Consider the following 21,732-nt stretch of genomic DNA (forward strand, 5'->3'; position numbering starts at 1 on the left):
AAAGTACACACCAAGTCCCTTTTTGGCTTTCCTAAACAAATCTCTCCTGATACAGAGCTAGTGTGGGCCCAGCTGGCTGTGTGTGTGAGTGTGTGTACAAGCGAGTGATTTGTCTTTGATTTTCATAAAACTTCCCTTCCTCTAACAACACACATCCATCTGTTTAAAAGCTCAACAAGACGACAAGAAGAGAGAGAATCAACCAATTAGTCAAATAGAGTGTTGGGCCACAATTGAATGATTTCTGTTTGAATGACGCAATATAGGGTTCATTTACATTCCATTAAAAGTCTCCATGACCACAGCCAGTGTTTGTGGTTATGTGTTGAGTGTCTAATGTTACTTTTGTAAGAGAGATTGTGTTTCCCACTACCAGGAGATATCCATGAGAAATATGAGGGGTCACAGAGAACTCCCTCCCTCCACAGCACCAGGTAAACAACCAGCATGCTTCATCTGCAAATATTGTCCTTTTCCCAGTGACTACTCTAACCTTGACATTGCCACAGAAACCATCTGACTGAAAGCTCACTAGTCAGGTTTCATGAGACTAATACACAACACAGCGTCTTATATTTTTATCTTAAATAACACAGGACACAAACAAAGGCATGTGCACCCATCTACACACACCCACACATGCACACACATGCACACACACACACACACACACACACACACACACACACACACACACACACACACACACACACACACAGCGATTACATGCAGCCCAGTAATTGTTTTGGATTTTGTTGCTAAGTCAAAACAGAGTAATGAATTATTCTGTATTTCTCTGAGTAATAATAATTTAAAAAGTTGTGTTTGAGAGTCTTAGAAATACAGTCACAGATGGGAATATTTTCATTTCTTTCTATAGTGTAATCACCAGGCTGGGTCTGGGGGCTCAGGTTTCTCTTTCCTAGCCTGACAGAGAGAGAGAGAGAGAGAGAGAGAGAGAGAGAGAGAGAGAGAGAGAGAGAGAGAGAGAGAGAGAGAGAGAGAGAGAGAGAGAGAGAGAGAGAGAGAGAGAGAGAGAGAGAGAGAGAGGGGCCTACTGTTAGCTTAGGCTTCACCTCTACCGACAGAAAAAGTTTATTTTTAATAATAATTTCACAACACAGTGGGCCCTAGCACTATTTGTATTATAACTAAGTGGTTCGGCCTGGAGGTAATCTGCTACTTGCTACTGGGGAGTGATTACAGCCTCAGCAAAAATATACTCTGGGTGATAATTGCTTCATAGGAGGGTAAAGATGGTGTCTATGGGGGTTTCAACTGATACCATAAAAATTCTTTACCATAAAGAAGTACAGAAGATTTGTCATAATATCCGTTTTTTTTGTCTGTGAGGTTTGTTTTTCTTTTGCTTTAGGTTCTCAAGTTAACACAATCTACATCCATAGAGACAAACCCAAATCAAACATGCACACACGCACACATGCACACACACACACACACACACACACACACACACACACACACACAGACACACACACACACACACACACACACACACACACACACACACACACACACACACACACACACAGTCACACACACACACACACACACACACACACACACACACACACACACACACACACACACACACACAGTGGCAGGGCTCCGAGACTCTGGGAGCTGCTGCCAGCAGAGGAGTTCCAACTGTCACCAGCCGGCCTCTCACGGCGCCCTCACTCACACCTCACAGCAGATCAATTTTATATCCACTATAAAGCTGTCGGCTCTCCATAAACAGACTGAGTGGCACGCACTTTCACCTGGGTCTGGACACTGTCTCAGAGACCCGTCACAGGCCAGGGAGGGAGGGGGAGAGGGAGAGGGAGGAATAGAGAGAGGTTCCATTCTTTATATTCTGTCCTTTAGCCATAATGTTTTAAAAATGAACTCTTCTTTTTTTAAGGTAATTGAGCAAGACTGGCACATGTGGGCTTGATACAGCACAAGAGCAGTTTCTTATCTCTCTGTTTGCCTTTAGATATCGTGTACAAGGGAGAGCTGAGTATAACATCTTTACTGTAAAGGGAATACAGAAAACAGGAAAAACAGAGACAGTATCTGCTAAGTAGATCACATAACAACAGAACAAATAGTAATGCTTCCCTGTGTGATTGAGGTGCCATGTTGCTTCTCCACACACAAAAAGGACACAGAGACACGCACCTGCTTTAGGGAAAAAACATGAGTGTGCATGGTCCAGTACTGCAGGCTCGACCAACACCTTGTAATTAATTAATTAATTAATTAATTTATTGTTTTTTTGCTCTAGGCACAGGGTCAGTCATAGTCGGCGTCCCTGGAGCAATCAGGGATTAAGTGCCTTGCTCAAGGGCACATGCAGCTCCCTCCTGAGGCGGGGATCGAAACAGCGACTTTCTGATTGCTAGCCGGCCTCTCTAACCTCTAGGCTACCACCGCCGCCCCTTGTATAGGCAGAGAAACCTATAGGAAGGCTATGGGCACACAGTGAGGTATAAAGGCTTAAAACAAGGGGAAAAGGGTTCCGCTCAATGATAGCCGCTTGGAAAGGGTTTGGCATGCAAGTTTGGCATACAATTCATGGGAGTATCACCAATGTGTTCCTTTTGATTTTCATCATAGTTGCTATTAGGTGTAGTGCTGAGGCACAAATATGTACATTTCAAGCCTGCAAACTGCGACACTTTAAATAAATGTGCAATAACACTATGTGCAATATGACAACCCTAGTCGTCTATCTGTACAGTATAGTATAGTGGATAGTGTACATAGCCTTTATTTATGTAAACCAGCTCCTTCCCTTCTTGTGTTTTTAAAAGTTTTTTTAAAAGTTTTTTTTTTTTCTTTCCTAACACCAGGGGAGCCACCCCTCCTAAATGTCGTTGTTTGGTACCTGTACTGTAGCAATGACAATAAAGACCATTCATTCATTCATTCATTCATTATTCATTGTTAGTGCATCATATTAGTGGAGGAGAGAAACAAGATGTGTACCCTTCGTTGCGGAAGATGGTCCTGAAGCAGTCTCCTAGGTTCTTGTAGCTGTGTGGGTCACTGGTCCCTATCTGGAGCTGGAACCTGAAAGACATCACAACTGATTGGTCCTTACATAAAAAATGTAATAACAGGTAATCATAATAATAATAATAATAATAATAATAATAATAATAATAATAATAGTTTTTATTGCCATGCAATGAGCTGGTCAGTCAATTGTTGGTATTTTTTGCTCTAGGCACAGGGTGAGCCATAGTCAGTGACCATGGAGCAATTAGGGGGTAAGTGCCTTGCTCAAGGGCACATGCAGCTTCCTCCTGAGGCGGGGATCGAACCAGCGACCTTTCGATTGCTAGCCGGCCTCTCTAACCTCTAGCATCACTGCCGCCGACCTAAGGTGTGTGGCTTATCAAGGCCAGCGAACACTTTGTAATATCAAAAACATCCTTGTTTGATGGATACAGGGGGACATCCCCATCATCATCATCATCATTATCATCATCATCATCATCATCATCATCATCATCATCATCAGTCCTCCCTCCTCCCTCCTCCCTTTCCTCTCCTCCATTCACAGAGAGGCTCCTACCCACAGGTCCCTCCAGCACAGAGGAGAACTCAAACATTTACTTAACCCACCCGATCCAATTAGCCCTTCAACTCCCCAGGACCTGGCTTTTTGTAGCTAGCTGTTCTACTGGTAACACGCTAGTAATCCCTTTGTAACAGCTCTTCAGTTACGTGTAAATGTTTAATACGATACAACCAGGCGAGGGGCTTTTCTGCTGTTGCAAACATGCTGCTAACTCCCTAATAAAGGTTCCTGAGCTGTGTGTAAATTTTTTACATGATAGAATGAATGGAGGTGTGGGGGTATGGTTAGGTGGGGGCCAGGAGGGTATGGGGGTATTGGGGGTTACAGGAGCATGCTTTGGATGCTTGGAAGGGGGTTTTAATGCATAAGGCCCTATGGCTCTCTGGTCATACCCCTCAGACCAATAAGAGGGAGGAAAGGAACTGGATCAGGGACTGGATCACCAATCAGATCATGCCCTGACTGTATGCATTAAATACTTATTCTGTGAATATTGAATCAAAACTAAAAGCATGTTGGCAAGATAAACACATTGGAGATGGATGAGGTGAATTTCATGTGAAGTTTATTAAATGAAAGTCGCTCGGAAAAAACATTGTCAATGTTAGCATTAGCATTATAGTGACTTGATGGAATCCAAACAATTCAAAGACATGAAAGAAAAAGTTAAATGGAGAGGGAGAGCTGGAGTGATAGAGACAGAGAGTAAGTGTCTGGGAGGGAAGGAGAGGGACAGGAGAAGGATTCTCTCCTCATATGGCTCTGACTGCAGGGTCAAGAGATCAGCAGTAAGTCGTCGAGGCGGGTGCCTGATGGGGCCATAAAGAGCCCCAGGTTCCATTGGAGGGGAGGAGGGGGGGGGGGGGGGAGCGGCCTTTCATATCGACAACAGATTAACATCTTAGAGGGGTGTCCCCAAAATCCTATTTTGTGGATTCCCAAATAGCTTGTAACCCAGGCCTGAAAACCAGTTAAAACAAATAAATAGACATAATAAAAACACAATAAATAGACGTCTGACACCATATTAAAGATAAGAAGAAAAGAAGGACTTGAAGAAGGCAGCGTGAGGGGTTGTGTGTGCGGGGGTAGGGCATTGGTGTTGGGGGGGGGGGGGGGGGGGGTTGGGGGGGCACAGACCTGGAAGATTTAAGACCAGTGGGGCTTGTAAACAAATTCAAATCTACCTTAATTAAAGGCATGTGAGCCCAGGGTCAAGGATGGAAGGGGTCCTGTCCCCAGTCCTCACCCCCCTCACTCCTGTCCTCTGCTCTGCCCGACCTGAACTGGCCCTGAGAGAGAGTGGGGTGGCAGGGCCATGGTCCGGTTCCAGCCCCCCGACTCCACACATGACCCTGGGGTCACCTCATTTCCTCATGCCCCTCTCCTATCCTGCCATAAAAACCCACGGCCCAAACAGCACAGGGAGAGAGAGAGATAATGGGGGGGGGGGAATGGGGGACCAGAGGAGTCCCGTAGCAGTAGGGCAAACCTCAGGCTCTGTGGTGTGTGTGGATGGCTACTGCTGCCCCTGCCTTTCACAATACCAAGAGCTGCAATGGCCGACATGGAGGGTGATAGAGTGTGGAAGCACACGTCATTTAACTCCTGAATGAGCGTAACCTGTTTTAAAGTGTTCCGAAGATGAAGAGCCTCATGTTCATTTAGCCAAGACAGAGAGAGATAAGAATGAACGGTACTGAGTGAAGCTGGTAAAGAGAGAGGATAAGATGGCCTCCATTTGCTGTGTGCGGATCCCACTCCGGCCTTGGGAGCCAGCCATCCTGAATCGTAAACTCAGCAGACAGAGGAACCAAAGAAAGCCCTGGGGCTTCTTTAAAGAACCCAGCTCCCAGCATCCCTCTCTCCTTGGCCCCAACCAAGAGGAGATTAACTCTGAGGTGATGAGAGGTGTGAGTTCATCGACAGTCCTCCTCTCCCCCTCTCCCCCCCCTCCTGGCCGTGCTTTACTGGCCCTGAGCTGTCAAGGCGCTGCCCAGGTGAGGGTGAAGGCGAGGGCAGTGTTGGTGCTTCTGCGAGCAGAGACAAGCACTCAGGGGGTAAATAATCCGTCTCCACCTGACCTCCACTACCTATAAAAAGAGCAGATCCTAAAGGCCTCCACAAAGGAGCCAAGAGGTAAAAAAGAGGGCGGGACACTGGCCCCCTCTTTGTATTTTTTTATAGACAGGAGCGCAGTGTTTCAGGGCCAAGCGGAGCAGTGGGGCCATGTCCCCTCACAGACCCCGGTGGTAAAGGGCCCAGCTCGGGACCAACAGGAGGGGGGCTTGTCACCTGGGAGAGGGTGAGCTGTTGGGGTGAGGCCCAATAATGATGGTGTAAAAGAATGGCCTATGGGAAGGGGGTGGGGGTTACTGGGTTGATCAAAAGGCGAGGGTTTGATGAGCCTGCTTTTTAAAAGGGGCAGGCCGCTCTTTTAAAAGCGGTCTTTTAAAAATCTTGCCTTGTTAATAAATAAGGAGGTATTCCCCCTGCGACACCACAGCAATGTGACTAGGAGGAGAGAGTGCTGCGTTGCTGATAAGAATCTCCATTCTTCTCCAGAAGCCATTAGAATCTCAGATCACTGGAGTCCCTCTAGGAGAGTACAGTCTCTATAGTAACTATGATCAATACAATAAACTATCATGATATTTCCAGAGCTGGGATTGTACCTGTTGTTATTTTTTTTTACGACAGTCGCAATGTAAAAAATACGTCATGTGCTCCACCATAAATGCTGTAGTGCTTTAGAGCAGATGTGCGGTTGTTTGTTGGTATCCAATTGGACAGGTCTCTTCTAGCTAGAATCCAGTCCCAGTCTTGGTCTGCTTACTTAAACCTTCCCGCATGATGGAGCGTAAATTACCCTGACAGAAAATAAATGAGAGGAGGAGGGAAAAAAAACTAGTAAATGAGTGAAAAGGAGAGGGAGAGAGAGAGAGGTGGAGAGTCGTGCTATTCCTCATATGAGATCTGAAGTGCATAAGAGAATCCAGAAGGCAGCATTAAAAGGAAATCTATTTTTTACAGCCAGACAGTTAATTTTAATGAGCGGCATCATAAAGATGGCAGAAGTCCATTGCATCGGTACATGAGGTTAAGAGCGCTTTCTAACCTAAATGATCCAACATGGCAGACAAGGGCATCCAATCGAATCCAGAGTCAGGGCAATCAATCTCTCATCGGGCAGAGAGGGAGAGACCAAACGAAAGGGTTCTTGTTACATCCGTTTGACTGATCGCCTGAATAAATCATTGTATTATTGCATTGACTGAATTGCTTACTGTATAACTAGTTAATAACACTGATACACACGTGTATGACCTTGAATGTGTTTGTCTTATTCAATCAATATTCATAATTTATGATCACTTCAATAGACATGCACGCTACATATTACTAGTAACAAGAAGCTAGCAGTAACAGACACGTTCGCATTCAGAAATAAAAAGCATCCCTTTCTTGACAAACCAAGAGTATCGAAGAGAGGAGAGGAGGGGAGAGGGGGAGGAGGGGAGGAGTGTGGCAGGAGCAGGCCAATAAAGCTGACCCTGTGGAGGGAACAGAGATAAAGAAGAGGGGAAAGATGGAGAGATGGGGGTAGAGGGGAAGTGATAAACCCTTGGCGCTTGTGACACGGCAGGCTGCAGGGGCTTGGTCTGGGCCAGGCCAGGTTGGGTTTCAACGGCACCACAGGCCCACTGGACCCAGGACGGCCCAGGTTATGAAACAGGCAGGCAGTTAGGCAGGCAGGCTGGGGAAGGGAGAGAGGGGGCTGTTACAGAACCATGACATCCCTCCTGTCCATGGGGATTCTTCTTCTCACAGATAAAAACACTGACTCCCCTCGTCCCCTACCATGATGCTCGTTCTGTCCCTGGGACCAGTTCGCTGGCCCAGATGTCTCCTCATATACTCTGACCTCCCTGACCTGGGATCAGACTGATGAACCAGACCAGAGCAGGAAGAGCTGCATAAAACAGCCTGACGAGAGCTGCTGGAAAACAAGCCAAGCTTTATTCCAATGTGACAGGAGTTTAGAGAAGAAGAATAAGGTGTTTTTAAAGGCTGCAGTGGTGCCCATGACAAACATGGGTCAGAGTTTTTATAGGGGTTTGTTAAATTAAACATCATCATCATAAATCGTGGCATTTAAAATTTATGAAGAGTGCCTTGATCCTCCTTCCATTTTTTAATGACCAATTAACCTGTTACCAAAGAGCATGTTTGTTGATATTTACTTGATAATTCAATAAACACAACTGTCTAAGTAGAAAGTACATTGCATAGAAGACAGAGCTATAGAAGACTAAGGAGGCTCGGGACAGCTGAGTACAGCCTCGCAGGGATAGCTCAGGATATCCAGGGATAGCCCATTCCGGCCCAGGACAAGACAGGACAGTAACAGCCACTTTGATGTGAGGAAATGCCACAAGATTTCGGAGACTCCCCTGCCAGCAGGCGACTGTCGGCCATAACACACAGTTCCAGACAGAAGACAACTACCCCGTGTGTTTAAACGGGCGAAACCCGAGACTCCATATGACCACAGCGCAACTACCTCTCCTCTCCTCCCCTCCCCTCCTCACCCCCTGGCCTCCTGAGGCTCAGCCTCTCTGGAAACCCATGGGGAGAGAGAAATGTGGAGGACGTTACAGATGCCACAAGGCGTCCCCCCGACAGACTCTGGGAAACAAATGAGTTTTCATCAAGCCCTTTACGGCCCCTAAAATGGGTCATTTCAGCTCACTGGGACAGTTTTTTATTTTTTTTTATTTTAAACGTTTGTAACATAATGCCGTTTGGGTGTGTGTGACACCTACTTGGACTGGACCTGTTTAACGCCAGGTCGTAATGTGCTGTGGCAGCCGGCTCGGCAGGAGGCAGAGAAGACACTGCAGATGAGGAAGGTGAAGCTACCGGGGCAAAGAGAGGGCCTATGCATCTGATGCACAACGAGCTGCGGTCTACTTTCATATTTTTGGGGGGGTTCAACAACTCCCATGTCATACTACTCCTGTGCAATGCAATTCATTAGACTAACAGATGGTCATTTTCTCAAACAGCACTGATACAGTGTGTGGCACATCACACGTGTTAGAGATTTAAAGCAGAGTAAGGTGCAAGCTGTCAGTCAAGGAGGGGATGTAAGAGTGTCAGAGGCGGGGTAGTGTCAGGGGGTATGTGCGTGTGTGTGTGTGTGTGTGTGTGTGTGTGTGTGACCGCTGGGAGGGGGGGGGGGTCTGGGAGAATCAAAGCACACAATGACTCAACTCTCACAAATTACTGTAATGGAATGTGCACATCCACTGATAATGGTTACACATACTTTTACCCATGGACACATAAACACACACACCTACAGCTTTGCCTGACACACACAGAAGAGACCCAGGGAGAAAATACTTTAGAATAAGAGCATAGACAGTACTTAGCTCAATGTTTATAAAAACCCATACTGTACACTCACTGTGTATATACACTGGAACAATACCTTTTTTTTTGGGGGGGGGGGGGGGTTGACAGGTGTTACTGGTAAGTCAGGTGTGTTCTGTCCCATCATTTGGGAGCCAAATGACCAAAGAATACTCACCATAATTAAGAAAAACCCCAAAACAACTGTCCCACCAATCAGGAACACTCTCCAAGAGCCTTCACTGTAAAGTGCAAACCACTAGTTATCCTCAAAAAGGACAAAAGCAAAATGGTCAGGTTAGAGTTTGTTAAAAAGTACCTGTAGAAGCCTGGAAAAGGGTCTTGTGGACAGATGACATTAATATGATCATGTACCAGAGTGATTGCAAGAAAAAAGTTTGGAGAAAAAAGGATCTGCCCAAGATGTACAACCTTATCTATGAAACACGGGCATGCATAGCTGCCACTAGAATGTACTAACTTGTCTTAATTGATGATTGTAACTGTTGATGGCAGCAGTGTGGGCAGAAGTGTGCAGAAACGTCTTGTTTGCTTGCAAATGCCTCGAAAATCATTAGATGGTGCTTTGTCATACGTAGGACAATGACCCAAAACATACTGCTATAGCAACTACGGAGTTCTTCAGAGCCAAAAAGTAGAAAGGTCTTGACAGTGAAAAAGTCAATCTGCAGATTTAAATCCAATTGAACATGCATTTCGTTTCCTGATGATAAGATTTTAGGCAAAAACACCTCCAAACAAACAGATTCAGATTCAGATTCATTTATTTATTCAAGGGACAGTGCATATTAATAAAACAAAAATAAATTGTAAATACGCCAGAGTTAGCCCGAAAGCTAGTTTTCATCCGCAGTCCCTATGCCATGATGTTGTATACGGCTCCCTGGAGGAAAAAAGTACATTTAAAAGATAAAATATAGGTAGACCTAGGCACAAAAAAGTAGACAGGACAAGCATTTAGCTTAAGGGCATAACATAGGGGGTTAAAAGAGCATACATTAATCATAGAACAACTGAAGATGGCTGCATTACAGGCAATCACCAGCATCACCAGAGAAGACACCCAGCGTCTGGTGGGTCAATGGGTCACAAGACTTCAGGCAGTTATTGAATGCAAAGGATTGTCCACCAGATACTAAACATGAGTGCTTACTTTGGACATTTTGATAAATCTGTCCTATTAGTTTCGGGTACCCTAAAACAAGGGGGACTATGCATACAAAGTGGTGTAATTTCTGAATGGTGAAACCAGTAAAGGAATACCATCAAATAAAAGCTGATAATCTCGACTTTAACCTCATAGTAATTGTTAACAGTAAGTAATCAGTAGTACTTTTGGAGTGTAGAGCCAAAAGAAGAATAAAATGCTTCACTGTCCCATTACTTATCCATATATCCAATATCCATACATTGCATATGTAAATACAGTACAGTACATTCTCCATACCTGATCATTTGGAAGTAAAGGCCGACTCTGAGTGGCCCCTGGCCTCCACACAGCCAGACAGGACAGGCCGGATTAGGAGAAGACTTGACTGCTGCTGACCTGCATGTTTCTTTACAAGGGAGGATCAGCTCATGGGGCCCTCTGCGCTTTGTGCCCTGCTGTTTGAGGGTTGTGTCAGGGATTCCTCCAGAAGTGCATCGGGGTTCACCGAACAGTGGGAGAGGGAGCTGTGGGGGGGGGGGGGGTTAGGGAAGAAGAGGCTCCATGGCATCCTCGTACTGTCACCCCGTTACCCAACAGGACAGGACGTCATCTGTCAAAGGGCCTCGTCAAAGATCACTTTCCTGCCCCCGAGCGGGTCACACTTTCATGCGTGCTGTGATCAAATGGAGGCTGTGTTGTCATGGCGACTGCCGCGAGGGCAGAGGTAGCCCCAGGTTTTTCTAATCATGCTCCAATGGGGGGGGGGGACGGGGGGGGGGACTCAATGGCCAGACTCCTAGAGAACTTAAGAGACTTTTAGAATGTACAATGGTTCTGACAGCCAAATACAATATTATTATTTTTTTTTACATAATATTTTAACATAATATTCTTGAACCATAATATTCTTGAACCATAAGGACCGTGAATAACACATTACAATGGAAGTGATTCATCTAATTCACTTTAGAATACTGCTATGAAGATGTCATACATCTTTCAACTGAATTACTAAATATGATCTACATATGACCAAATGTGCAACACGGTCACTGAGCCAGTAATTATATTCACACAAAACACATAGGATCAATCCGGAATGGAAACAGGGAGTGGGTGGAGCAACTGTCTGTCAACACACAGGGGGCGGGGCTAGAGAGGGCTGGGCCAGCTACCCATGTCTGGTTAAGGTCTGTAGTTTGCAGGGAGAGGCGGGGGGGGGGTGTGGTGTAGAAGGGCCAGTATAGGATGACAAGGCACATCGAGGCATGAGGGAGATCAGAGTGGGGAAAGACACCAAGGATCATGGTAGATGAGGCAACAGTGAGGGGTGTAAGTGGACACATAGGACTGGGCACATAGGCGTGGTGTCAGTGAGTGGGTCAGGGGGGGTAGGTGGCGACGGGGTAGGGAGGTTTTAAAGGTGGGGAGTATGTGTGTCGAGGGTGGAGCTCTGTGTAACAGGATCCCGACATGAAGGGAAATGTGGGCTCTGCACGGCTCTCTAATGAGAAGTGGGGCCTGATCAGAGTCAGATGGGGTGCCCCGAGCACACGGCCCCCTGCCGAAAGTGCCGCCCGACACCCTTTGTTACCTCCAAGTGAGCTGAGACCAGCCCATGAACCATGTAACTAGGTGGTTTCCAGGTTAATGAAAAGCTGTAACTCCAGCCCCACTGTCTCTCCTGGCAGTCCAAGAGCCCCCCCCCCATCCCTTAACCCACCCCACCCTCTGGAACCAACAGCCACATTCCTGCCCCTACCCATGGAGGGAGTCAGGGTCAGGGGCAATTAACTGTTTACTTTGTGTGAAACATGCTATTTGTGCATGCTAAGGTACATACAATAGTATGCTCGCTGTCAGCATGCGATTGCAGCGTATATCTCAAACGCGTACATGAACGCGCGTACACAATTTGTGTAACGCTTAAGCAGCTGTGAGAGAGGTGATCATTCAGGATGATGAAAGGTGGGTTGTCTGTGAGTCTCTCAGATGTAAGATAGATGTGGTTGTAACTAGAGGTGAATAACAGGGGTCATGGTCCGGCTGCTGAGCAAACACACTAGGGGGAGTAAAACCAAAACAGCAAAGGCATCGTCTGAATCCCCCGCTAACCTCCATTCATCCCCCTGTCTTGTCTTGGTCTTCCTTGTAAAAGAGAGATTGTATCTCAATGAGACTAACCTGGAGAAGTAAAGGTTAAATAAATCAACATATATCAGCCCAAAGGAAGAGTATCGTATGAGGATGAAAAGAAGAGTCTCTCTGAATGTTGTGTTATCATGGTTTAATCTCTATCTGAACCTCTTTCCCTCTCGCAACACCGCAACTGCTCCCTGTCCCAACCTCCATTTCACTCTCCCTCGACACGATGGGAGGGTCCTCATTTGGGGAAAAATAAGTAAACATGAACTTCCAGGTACACATTCAGGTTCCCCCCTTCAGAAAAAAAAAAGAATCCCTTTGATACCGTGTTGGCAGCTTGGTGGAAAAAAGTAAATTTACTCCAGTTGCCTTCCAATTTGGGCCAGTGGACATTAAAGCAGGAGCCAGGTCCTAATAAGAGCCATGCCTGAGCGAGCTGCCCAGTGGAGGTGTGCCTGTGTCTCTCTCAGCTCCCACCGGCCGGCTCCAAGGCTCTCGCTAATAGATTTCAGCTCCCACTCAGTGTCCCAATAAGCTAGCTAGCGCGTATGCTTCGTGTCTATGAGTTCATGTGTAGATGTTGTGTGTTTTGTGTGTATGTGTGTGTGTGTGTGTGTGTGTGTGTGTGTGTCATTCAGCAGCCAAGAACCTCCTGAAGTTTAAAGAGGCAGATTCAATAAACTTATTTTTGCATAACCATATTTTTGGCCTTGACTACGACATCCAGTTAAAAAATATAAATAACGGTTCTGTTTTTTCCATCTATTGAAGAGTCTCGCATTCAAACTCATTTCTGAAGTCAGTGCATCGAGTGAGGACAGAAGGAAACCCCAACATACCATCACACCGTCACAGAATAGCCATCGACATGGACACAGGAACACACAAACAGAAAACAACTGCATAAAGCTGTCGTAATTTAGTGTTGCTTTTATCACTTTTTAAGGAAGAGTATTACAAAGAAAATAGCCATTGCACTTTTAACCCTGACCCCGTGTGAAGACAGACAGGCAGGGCTCAGGCCTTACCTGTAATAAACCCCATACCTTCTACCTAAGACCATAAATCACACGGCAGGCCTCCGGGGTATCGAATATCGACTAATACAACGCCGCTCACCCTCCTCTTTTATCTCTGCATTTCCTCTCTCTTCTGGTGGCAGTGGCATCCCCTTCAAAGTGCAACCATCTCACTTTTTAAAAGGGCACGCCTAGAAGTTTATTTACCAAGAAACTACTGCCGTAAATGACAGAAAAGCAGCACAATTTACTGACAAGCAGTGGGGAGGGGGGCTGGGGGTGGTGGTGGTGGTGGTAGGGTGAGTGGTCGGGGGCTGAGCCTGAGCCAGAGGTCTTGGCTGAGCCTGTGAAAGACTATAAAGCTTTAGTAGCGGCCCACGACCTGTTTACGGTTGGCTGAGCCGAATGGAGCATAGGGGCTGTGGTGTGAGGGTCCTGATCACCCTCTATACCCCTAGAGGGCTGCCACTCTTGCATAACAGAGAAAGAGAGAGAGAGAGAGAGAGAGAAAGGGGATGAAAACAGAAATAACCCCAAACATGAAACACAGCTCTCAGCATCTGATTTATTCTTCATGTTTCGCTCTTTTTCAACAACCACGGGCCATGAAAAACAGGGATGGGATTAAACCAAAAATAATGAGGTAAAAAATGTGAACAATTTGCAGACATAAAAAAGCGTACTACTTAAACATTGTGGGGGTAATGGGTAAATGATGCATTTCATTTTCCGCAAAATGTCTATGAGCTTTTGGCATCAGTGCCCACAGAGAGAGGAATGTGGCGCTGGCCGGGCAGGCCTTACTGAGCGAGCAGGGGGGAAAAGCACTGGTATGAGAAGCACTCTGAAACACAGGCCATAGTGCCTGCTGTATAACTGAGCCTCCGAAAAGGATTCAAGGCAGATGTGAATTTGAAACATGCCTCTCCAGGAGAATGCCAAGCACATAAGTTCCATGTGAGCTGTGGTGATGTATTGGTCATGTGGGGGAGGGGTCTAGGGACACCTACCTTGTCTTCACTACATCCAGAGGGTGCATTAGACAGATCTCCACCAGGCCTGAAGAGGAAAGAAAAACAGCTATGTTAAATCCAAAATGAAATTAGGAAAAACCTCACTGCCTTTAACCTCCAAGAGTGTGCCCAGCTCCCAGTCACCGTGGGCCTCCAGAGCTACTCTCTCAACCGTCTGCCAACATCAGCAGCCATCCACAAGGCCCTACATGACAGCCAGGGAACCACATCCATCACCACTTTTTTTTTTTTTTTGTCATCTCGACTCACTAATGCAACTGTCAAGTGTGTGGTGAGCCTCCTGGCCACTGTGCATTAGTGTGGGTACTGATGAGGGAGGAGGTGACCCCCCCCCCCCTTCCCGCCCTGAAACTACCACTTAGAGACACTACAGTATATAATCTTCCATTCTATTCATTTCGTTTAATTGTGGTGAGGCGCTCAAGTCTCCAAACCTCTCCATAGCAAACCCAGTTGATGTGAAAAGTTTGTATAATCAATGGAACCTGGTGATCAGTGAGGGCCTCACGGTCAGCCCACCACGCCTCCCCCCATACACACGCAGACACACGCAGACACACACACACACACACACACACACACACACACACACACACAGTGCTATAATCTATGTTAAAAACCCATTGGACTGTAAGTATTCTGACTCAATCAGGCTTCTCCACTCAGATTCTCACTCCGTCCCAGTGCTATTGAATTTAATGGTTTCCCACACAGATTCCCCTCATGTGTACACAGCTGCTCAGCAATACGGGTCCTATTCTAATTTGCTCCATTAAATATATTGTCTATAAACAGGACAGTGTCTCCTTGGGGTTTTTCCAGGAAAGTAATTATCACAAGAAATACCACAGAGAAATGTGGCCTGTCGACAGTTGCATTTTAATCCGGGAAGGCACTGCTATTGGCAGATCTAAGCAGGCCAAAGTCTCTCCTATTTAATACAAATTAAAACTAAAAGGATTCAATTGACACAACCTAACCTAGTGTTAAATGACATCAATAGCTAGATGGACATCTCTACCTGAGTGTTATTATGAATAGTCTTGAAAGCTGAGAGCCTCGGATCTGCTCTCTTCAGGTAGCTAATCTGATGACGCGATGTTCAAACAGTGCAGCATTCCACTGCCAAACCTGCCTGCCTGCCCACTGAGCCAAACCTGCCTGCCTGCCCACTGAGCCAAACCTGCCTGCCTGCCCACTGAGCCTGTGCAAACCTGCCTGCCTGCCCACTGAGCCAAACCTGCCTGCCTGCCCACTGAGCCTGTGCAAACACTGACTAGAGCATGCTGGGAAAAGGAGAGGACAGAACACGCCACAACAGGTGACCGACGGGAAACAGCCGAGTGTGGGAAAATGCCCTTCTCCAATCCCCCGGGTCCTGCGCTCCAACACAGCATTAGGATGATGAAGTTGGAAACAACAAAAACAATCTGATTCCTCCTGTCTCCAAAGACCCACGTCAGGCACACAATAACATTAGGACAGCGTTTATCATTAATTAATCACCACTGCCAGGCTAGTAGCCCTAGGGGACTCGAACGCACATTCTCATGGCCAAGCATGTTTTCTCTGTCATAGTTTTCGTTTTGAATAAAGAGAAAAGCAGAGCAGGGCTGGGTGAGCAGCTCCAGGCAATCCTTCTCGCTTTGAAAGGAGAGGAAGGATCCAACATTGGGCTTTTGGGTACAGTAGGGCTTTGCAAAATTGCAACACTTAAAATTCAACTAAAACAGTGACATCAACTATACTACCTCCTACCGAACCCCCGGCCTAAAGTCTCTGAACTCATACTTTAAGACTGAGGTAGATAAAAGAGCTATGTAGGGATTAGCAATGCTAAGCATGACTGCGAAGCCATGCTATGTTTGTTTGAGAACTCTGTCTGCTGGCGCTGAGGACGAGACGCCTGAAGAGGACGAGACGCCTGAAGGGAACAAGTGACGGCAGGTGAGTGGACACAGCCCCTAGAAGAGCCAACTAAAGCAACACTAAAATGCTGGAGTGACAGATATCAAACTATAACCACCAGATAACCCCTGTACACCTCTCCATCCAAAAACATGACCTTGTCAAATCTTGGCTGTGCCTCCAAGTTGAGGCTCCTTCCTGAAAACAGCTCAACCAAACGTTGAAACTCCCTCAACATTATGGAGTGGGCCCCAGTGCATCATGGGGCCTCTGCCACCTGTCAGCACGTGCTACTGTTTAATCTCGGCGGCCGCATCCCCGGGCCCACACACCCAAGGGAACACCTGACACGCCTCCACCGTCTCTCTCTCTCTCTCTCTCTCTCTCTCTCTCTCTCTCTCTCTCTCTCTCTCTCTCTCTCTCTCTCTCTCTCTCTCTCTCTCTCTCTCTCTCTCTCTCTCTCTCTCTCTCTCTCTCTCTCTCTCACGCACACATGCACACACACGCACATACGCATGCACACACACGAACACGCACACATGTACACACACGCGCACGCATATGCACATATGCCAATGTGCCATTGAGCTTTGAGGTTTTTCCTTTCCTTTCCCCTCCCCCCATTTGTCTCTCCATCTTTCTCTGAGAGCAGAGCACTCCCCTCCCACTCCTGGAAATAGAACAGTAATATTGCAGTGACCTGCCATCTGGTTGACGTTTGTAGCTTTGTTCTGCCTCAGCGAGTCAAATATTGGTGGATTCCCTTATTTAGAGGCTCTTTTGTTTCTGCAGCACAATGGCAATGACAGCTCCTGTCATCCAAGGCTAAGGCGCCTGCAGACACACACGCACACGGGTAATCACAACTCAAGAATGGCAAGAGAGGCAGCTTAGTCTGGAACTGGGCCAACTGCTCATTCTTCTACTGTAGCTACACCACAACTGGACTCTGTGCCAAATATCAGTGTTGAGGGCTAACTGTGTTGAGGGCTAAATCTGCTTCACACGATCGTCAAAACTGTTGCTTAATGAAAAACGAGCGGCTACAATTTCGAATTACACCGATTTTATACGGCAACATCTTAGTTTTGACCGCACGGCCGTTTTTGGGGGGGATTCCATCATTTTGTTTCCATCATGTGCAGTGTTTAACACACATGGACTTTTGGCACGAGGTCGGGATGGGCCTTGAACTATAGGACAAGGAGCAGCATTATGGTAGCATGTCAGTGCCAGCAGAAACAAGAAGAACAACACTACAGAACGTGCTACATCACTCTATCGGCCTGTGTGGCTAGCAGCTAGAAGAGTCATCGTAGGGATGGGTCAGCCATGGGTCTCTACTGAGGCATGGGGGACCCACTACTATGATTTCACCTGAACTAGACCCTCGTCTTCTACATTCCTTCTCTTGAACATGTTGTAAGATCAGTCCGATAACTTATCTCACAGCAAAAAAAAGAATCGTACATCATGAAGATGAGATGATTATCTCAAGTTGGCTTTGGCTCGGGAAAGTACACGGTTTTGCTCCCACGCAAAAGTGAGAAAGAAAAACAGTAGTGTGCCAGGGATAGATTGAGCAACGTTCACAGGTGCCATCCATCACATGGAAATAAACACACACACACACACACGCACACACACTCACACAGACACACACGCACACACACACAGAATGACTGTAATTCCCATCAGTCACAGACACAGGAAGAGGAACTCCCAAGTAAAATGGACGAGTAGTAAAGAAGGTCACGTTTAGACATCCATCACATGGAAACACCCTAACCCTAACACACACACACACACACACACACACACACACACACACACACACACAAGCAACGCACCCACACACACACACACACACACACATACACACACTCTTTCTCTGTTTTGGCGAGTGGCATCAAACTGCAATTAGAGATTCCCTCAGTTTACCCTGAGTCAACAGCACAGCAGCCATATACAGGATTATTGGTGCATTGGAATTGAAAAGAGAGTTTAATTGCTCTTTGTGTGGTTTGTAAGGAGTGTAAGCTGCCACAGTTGAAGCATGACAGAAACTTCTGTTCACCTCTCTGATATGACCCTGAGGTTGGCAGAGCCGTTGGCTGAACCTGTAGCCGATCAAGCATAATGTCTCCATTAATACATTTCAAAACACATCAGATGTGGAATGCAAAACAAACACTGAGAGCCACTGCGTTCTCAATTTGTCATCCCCTTGTAACAAAGACAATGTGATTATCTCTCAGCAGCAGGGAGCACAGACGGCTTTCAGGTTCTGGGACTGAACTGGCAGATAGAGAACATAACTGGGTGAAGTGTGAGGAATGCATCCCTCAGTCACACGCACGCACGCACGCACGCACGCACACACACACACACACACACACACACACACACACACACACACACACACACACACACACACACACACACACACACACACACACATACACTCAAGGAGATTGGAAGGACATTTACAGTACAAATAGTCATGGAAAACAAATAAAAACAATCCTTTGGTAATTTGCAGTTTCAATTATACATTCATGTGTGATGTAGCTTAATCCTAGAAATATAAAACAACTTAGGTAATGTGTTTAGAGAATTTGTAATATTCTGTCAATGTTTCATGCAGTGCCAGTGAGTATGTAGACCGAACCAAATGGGAAATGGAGAGAATAAATGTAAAATATAGGGACCCATTTCACATGTGGCTGCATTAGGCTGGACCAATAAACCAGACTTATTACTGGGAGAAGCACACTTTAATATTGAAACATTGCCTGCAAGTCAAACGTGTTTTTACAGCAAACAGTGTGCTCAACAATTCAAATCTAATCCTATTAAACTGAAATTGGAATGTAAACTACATTCAAACCTGCGCAAGGCACAGACCAATCCGTCAAAAGCATATAATCACCTCATTTGAGGGGAGGGGGAGGCGGGGGTATGGTAGAAAAAATGTATTTCATGAGTTAAGTACACATACACTCCTGGATATTAAAAGGCAATTAAAGGGCTTAGCAGAGGAAAGAAAGTTCATTAATGCAGAGGCAGGCAGCCATTAATACTAGTGATTTATGCTCCCGTCCAGAGCTCCTCTCGTGTCAGTGGTGTAGATCATTTTGTTCTCAGCATAAATAAATGAGAGGAGAAATAATAATAACCAGCAGGAAAAAAATGAAAGCCCCTTAAACAAATACTGGCGTGAAGGTACTGATTATGAAGGAATTTACATATAAAATACAAGGCCTTATAATGGGTTCAGGACATCTGGGAGAGGCCTACAGAGAACAAGAAGGGCCATAATGAAGGGGCAATGAGGGAGAGAGAGAGAGAGAGAGAGAGAGAGAGAGAGAGAGAGAGAGAGAGAGAGAGAGAGAGAGAGAGAGAGAGAGAGAGACTAGAGAGAAAAGCATGCACGCGGCGGACACAGCTATTAATCACAGAGATCCCACAATCAGGCTTCCTGTGTCGGGGAGTGGAGCAGCATCCCAGTTAATTCCCCAAACAGTCCCTAATTCTTCTCTTGAAAAAGCTCAAAGGGCGCTTAGAAAAACAAGCGGGCCGTCTCCAATGACAGCGGGGGATTTTATTGAGGGCCCCTGTCGAGCGCTGTGCTGCATCTGCCCCGGCTCTGCAAACAGCCCAGGCATTCCTGGGGCCTGCCCCAGCTACTGGTGCTGCTGCTTTATCTGTTATCGCCTCTGTGGGCGCGCGGTGTCAGTTTCAACATGGGGGGGGGGGGGTGATTAATCCTCCTCTCTTTTTTTCTTGCTAACTCCTCGTCAACCACAGGACAGAAGACTTTTTATTTTTTTTAATCTGTTCGGCGATCTACAATGCACAGGGAAACAAAAGTCTATGGCTGTCAGTTGAAGCTGCGGGGAAATCTTAGTCAGAGCGCACAGGTGACATTACAGTGACTCCTGTCATGGTGATGATGGGACCACACCTGTTAGGGGACTGGAGTGAGAAAGATAATACCATTAATTCTCAGGTGGTAGAGTGACATGATTAAGACAGCTCAGAGACTTGCACACAAAAAGGGATCTCACTGTGGCTAGGGACATGCTCTTGTCACCTGAGACTAAGCAATGGAAAACAATGTTTCATCTTGTTGTCTTGGGTCTGGCCTGTCTGTCAAAGACTCATTCACACTCTCTTTCTCTCTCTCTCTACGTCCCCCCTCCCTCTCTCTTGCTCTCTCTGCCCCCCCCCCCCTCCCCCTCTCTCTCGACATTCAAAACACCTCCGAAGCTGTCATTGTTTTGTTTGTTTTTGTTTCATTTACCTACCACAGTGGAGGCTGCTGGAGGTAGAAATCGGAGGACAGGCTGTTTGACACCATTCTTCATTCCGTTCCATGTGTCACAATGAACCCGGTATTTCTACTTCCACCAGCCTCCACAGGCCTCCCACCTGACTACCATTCAATGCCACTGTCACTAGCATCTATGAATGAATGAATGAATGGTCTTTATTGTCATTGCTATAGTACAGGTACCAAACAACGAAATTTAGGAGGGGTGGCTCCCCTGGTGCTAGGAAAGAAAAAAAAAACTAAAAAAGACAAGAAGGGAAGGAGCTGGTTTACATAAATAAAGGCTATGTACATTATCCACTATACTATTCTGTACAGATAGACGACTAGGGTTGTCATATTGCACATAGTGTTATTGCACATTCATTTAAAGTGTCGCAGTTTGCAGGCTTGAAATGTACATATTTGTGCCTCAGCACTACACCTGATTTTTTTTCTTCCAGTCCTACTACCAGCAGTCACATTTTGGGAGCCCAGTCCATCAGATGCAAATGTCAGGAAGCGGATGAGAGGAGGAGAAGAAAAGGAGTCAATGCAAAACCTGGTGTAACTGATGTTTGAGAGGAAGTGCTCCGTGTCATCCTATCCTCAAGCCATTCACCAGGAGAACCTTTAAACAAATTTCCTAACTACAGCAGGGCACCTGTCAGGATGGTCCTCCTTCAGTGTCCCCACAACGTAAACATACTGAGTTTCTAACGAAGGTTTGAAAGAGAGAGAGAGAGAGAGAGAGAAAGAGTCTCTCTCACTCTTTCATATTATGTTAATTGAGTTGGCCCTAAAATCACTTGCCTTTGCCATGTACTTTCCCTGTTTCCCTCTGTCAACTGTGTGAGGCTATCAATCACCTCTCCAGCTACAATACATTAATCATTCATTATTCACTCAAAAGACACTTTGGCACTAACCACACTACACATACACACACTCACACGTTCACACACGTGTACATACACACAAATGCACGCACGTACACACACTGAAATCTTGCATGACAAATGACCATGGCTGACAGATGATCAGATAGAGCAAAATACAGTAAATCATATACTGGTTATTTTTTTCTGAGAGGGGTAGTCCAACTCATATTTCTTATTTTATTGAAT

The 21,732-nt window shown here is 46.1% G+C and overlaps 1 protein-coding gene across 3 annotated transcripts in view; it reads right to left on the bottom strand.

Annotated features, from left to right (window-relative positions):
* Window positions 1-21,732, bottom strand: part of slc25a21 (solute carrier family 25 member 21) — a 73,755-nt gene that overhangs the window by 11,339 nt on the left and 40,684 nt on the right. For all 3 annotated transcript variants that reach the window (XM_080535978.1, XM_080535977.1, XM_080535979.1), the window contains exons 3-4: window positions 14,359-14,407; window positions 2,998-3,081 (exon numbers count right to left, since the gene is read on the bottom strand). In XM_080535978.1, coding sequence (XP_080392104.1) covers window positions 2,998-3,081; window positions 14,359-14,407 — 133 coding nt within the window. The remainder of the gene's footprint in view (window positions 1-2,997; window positions 3,082-14,358; window positions 14,408-21,732) is intronic.

The sequence above is a fragment of the Nansenia antarctica genome (genome assembly GCF_963989245.1).
Source record: "Nansenia antarctica genome assembly, chromosome: 1".
NCBI classification, from domain to species: domain Eukaryota; kingdom Metazoa; phylum Chordata; class Actinopteri; order Argentiniformes; family Microstomatidae; genus Nansenia; species Nansenia antarctica.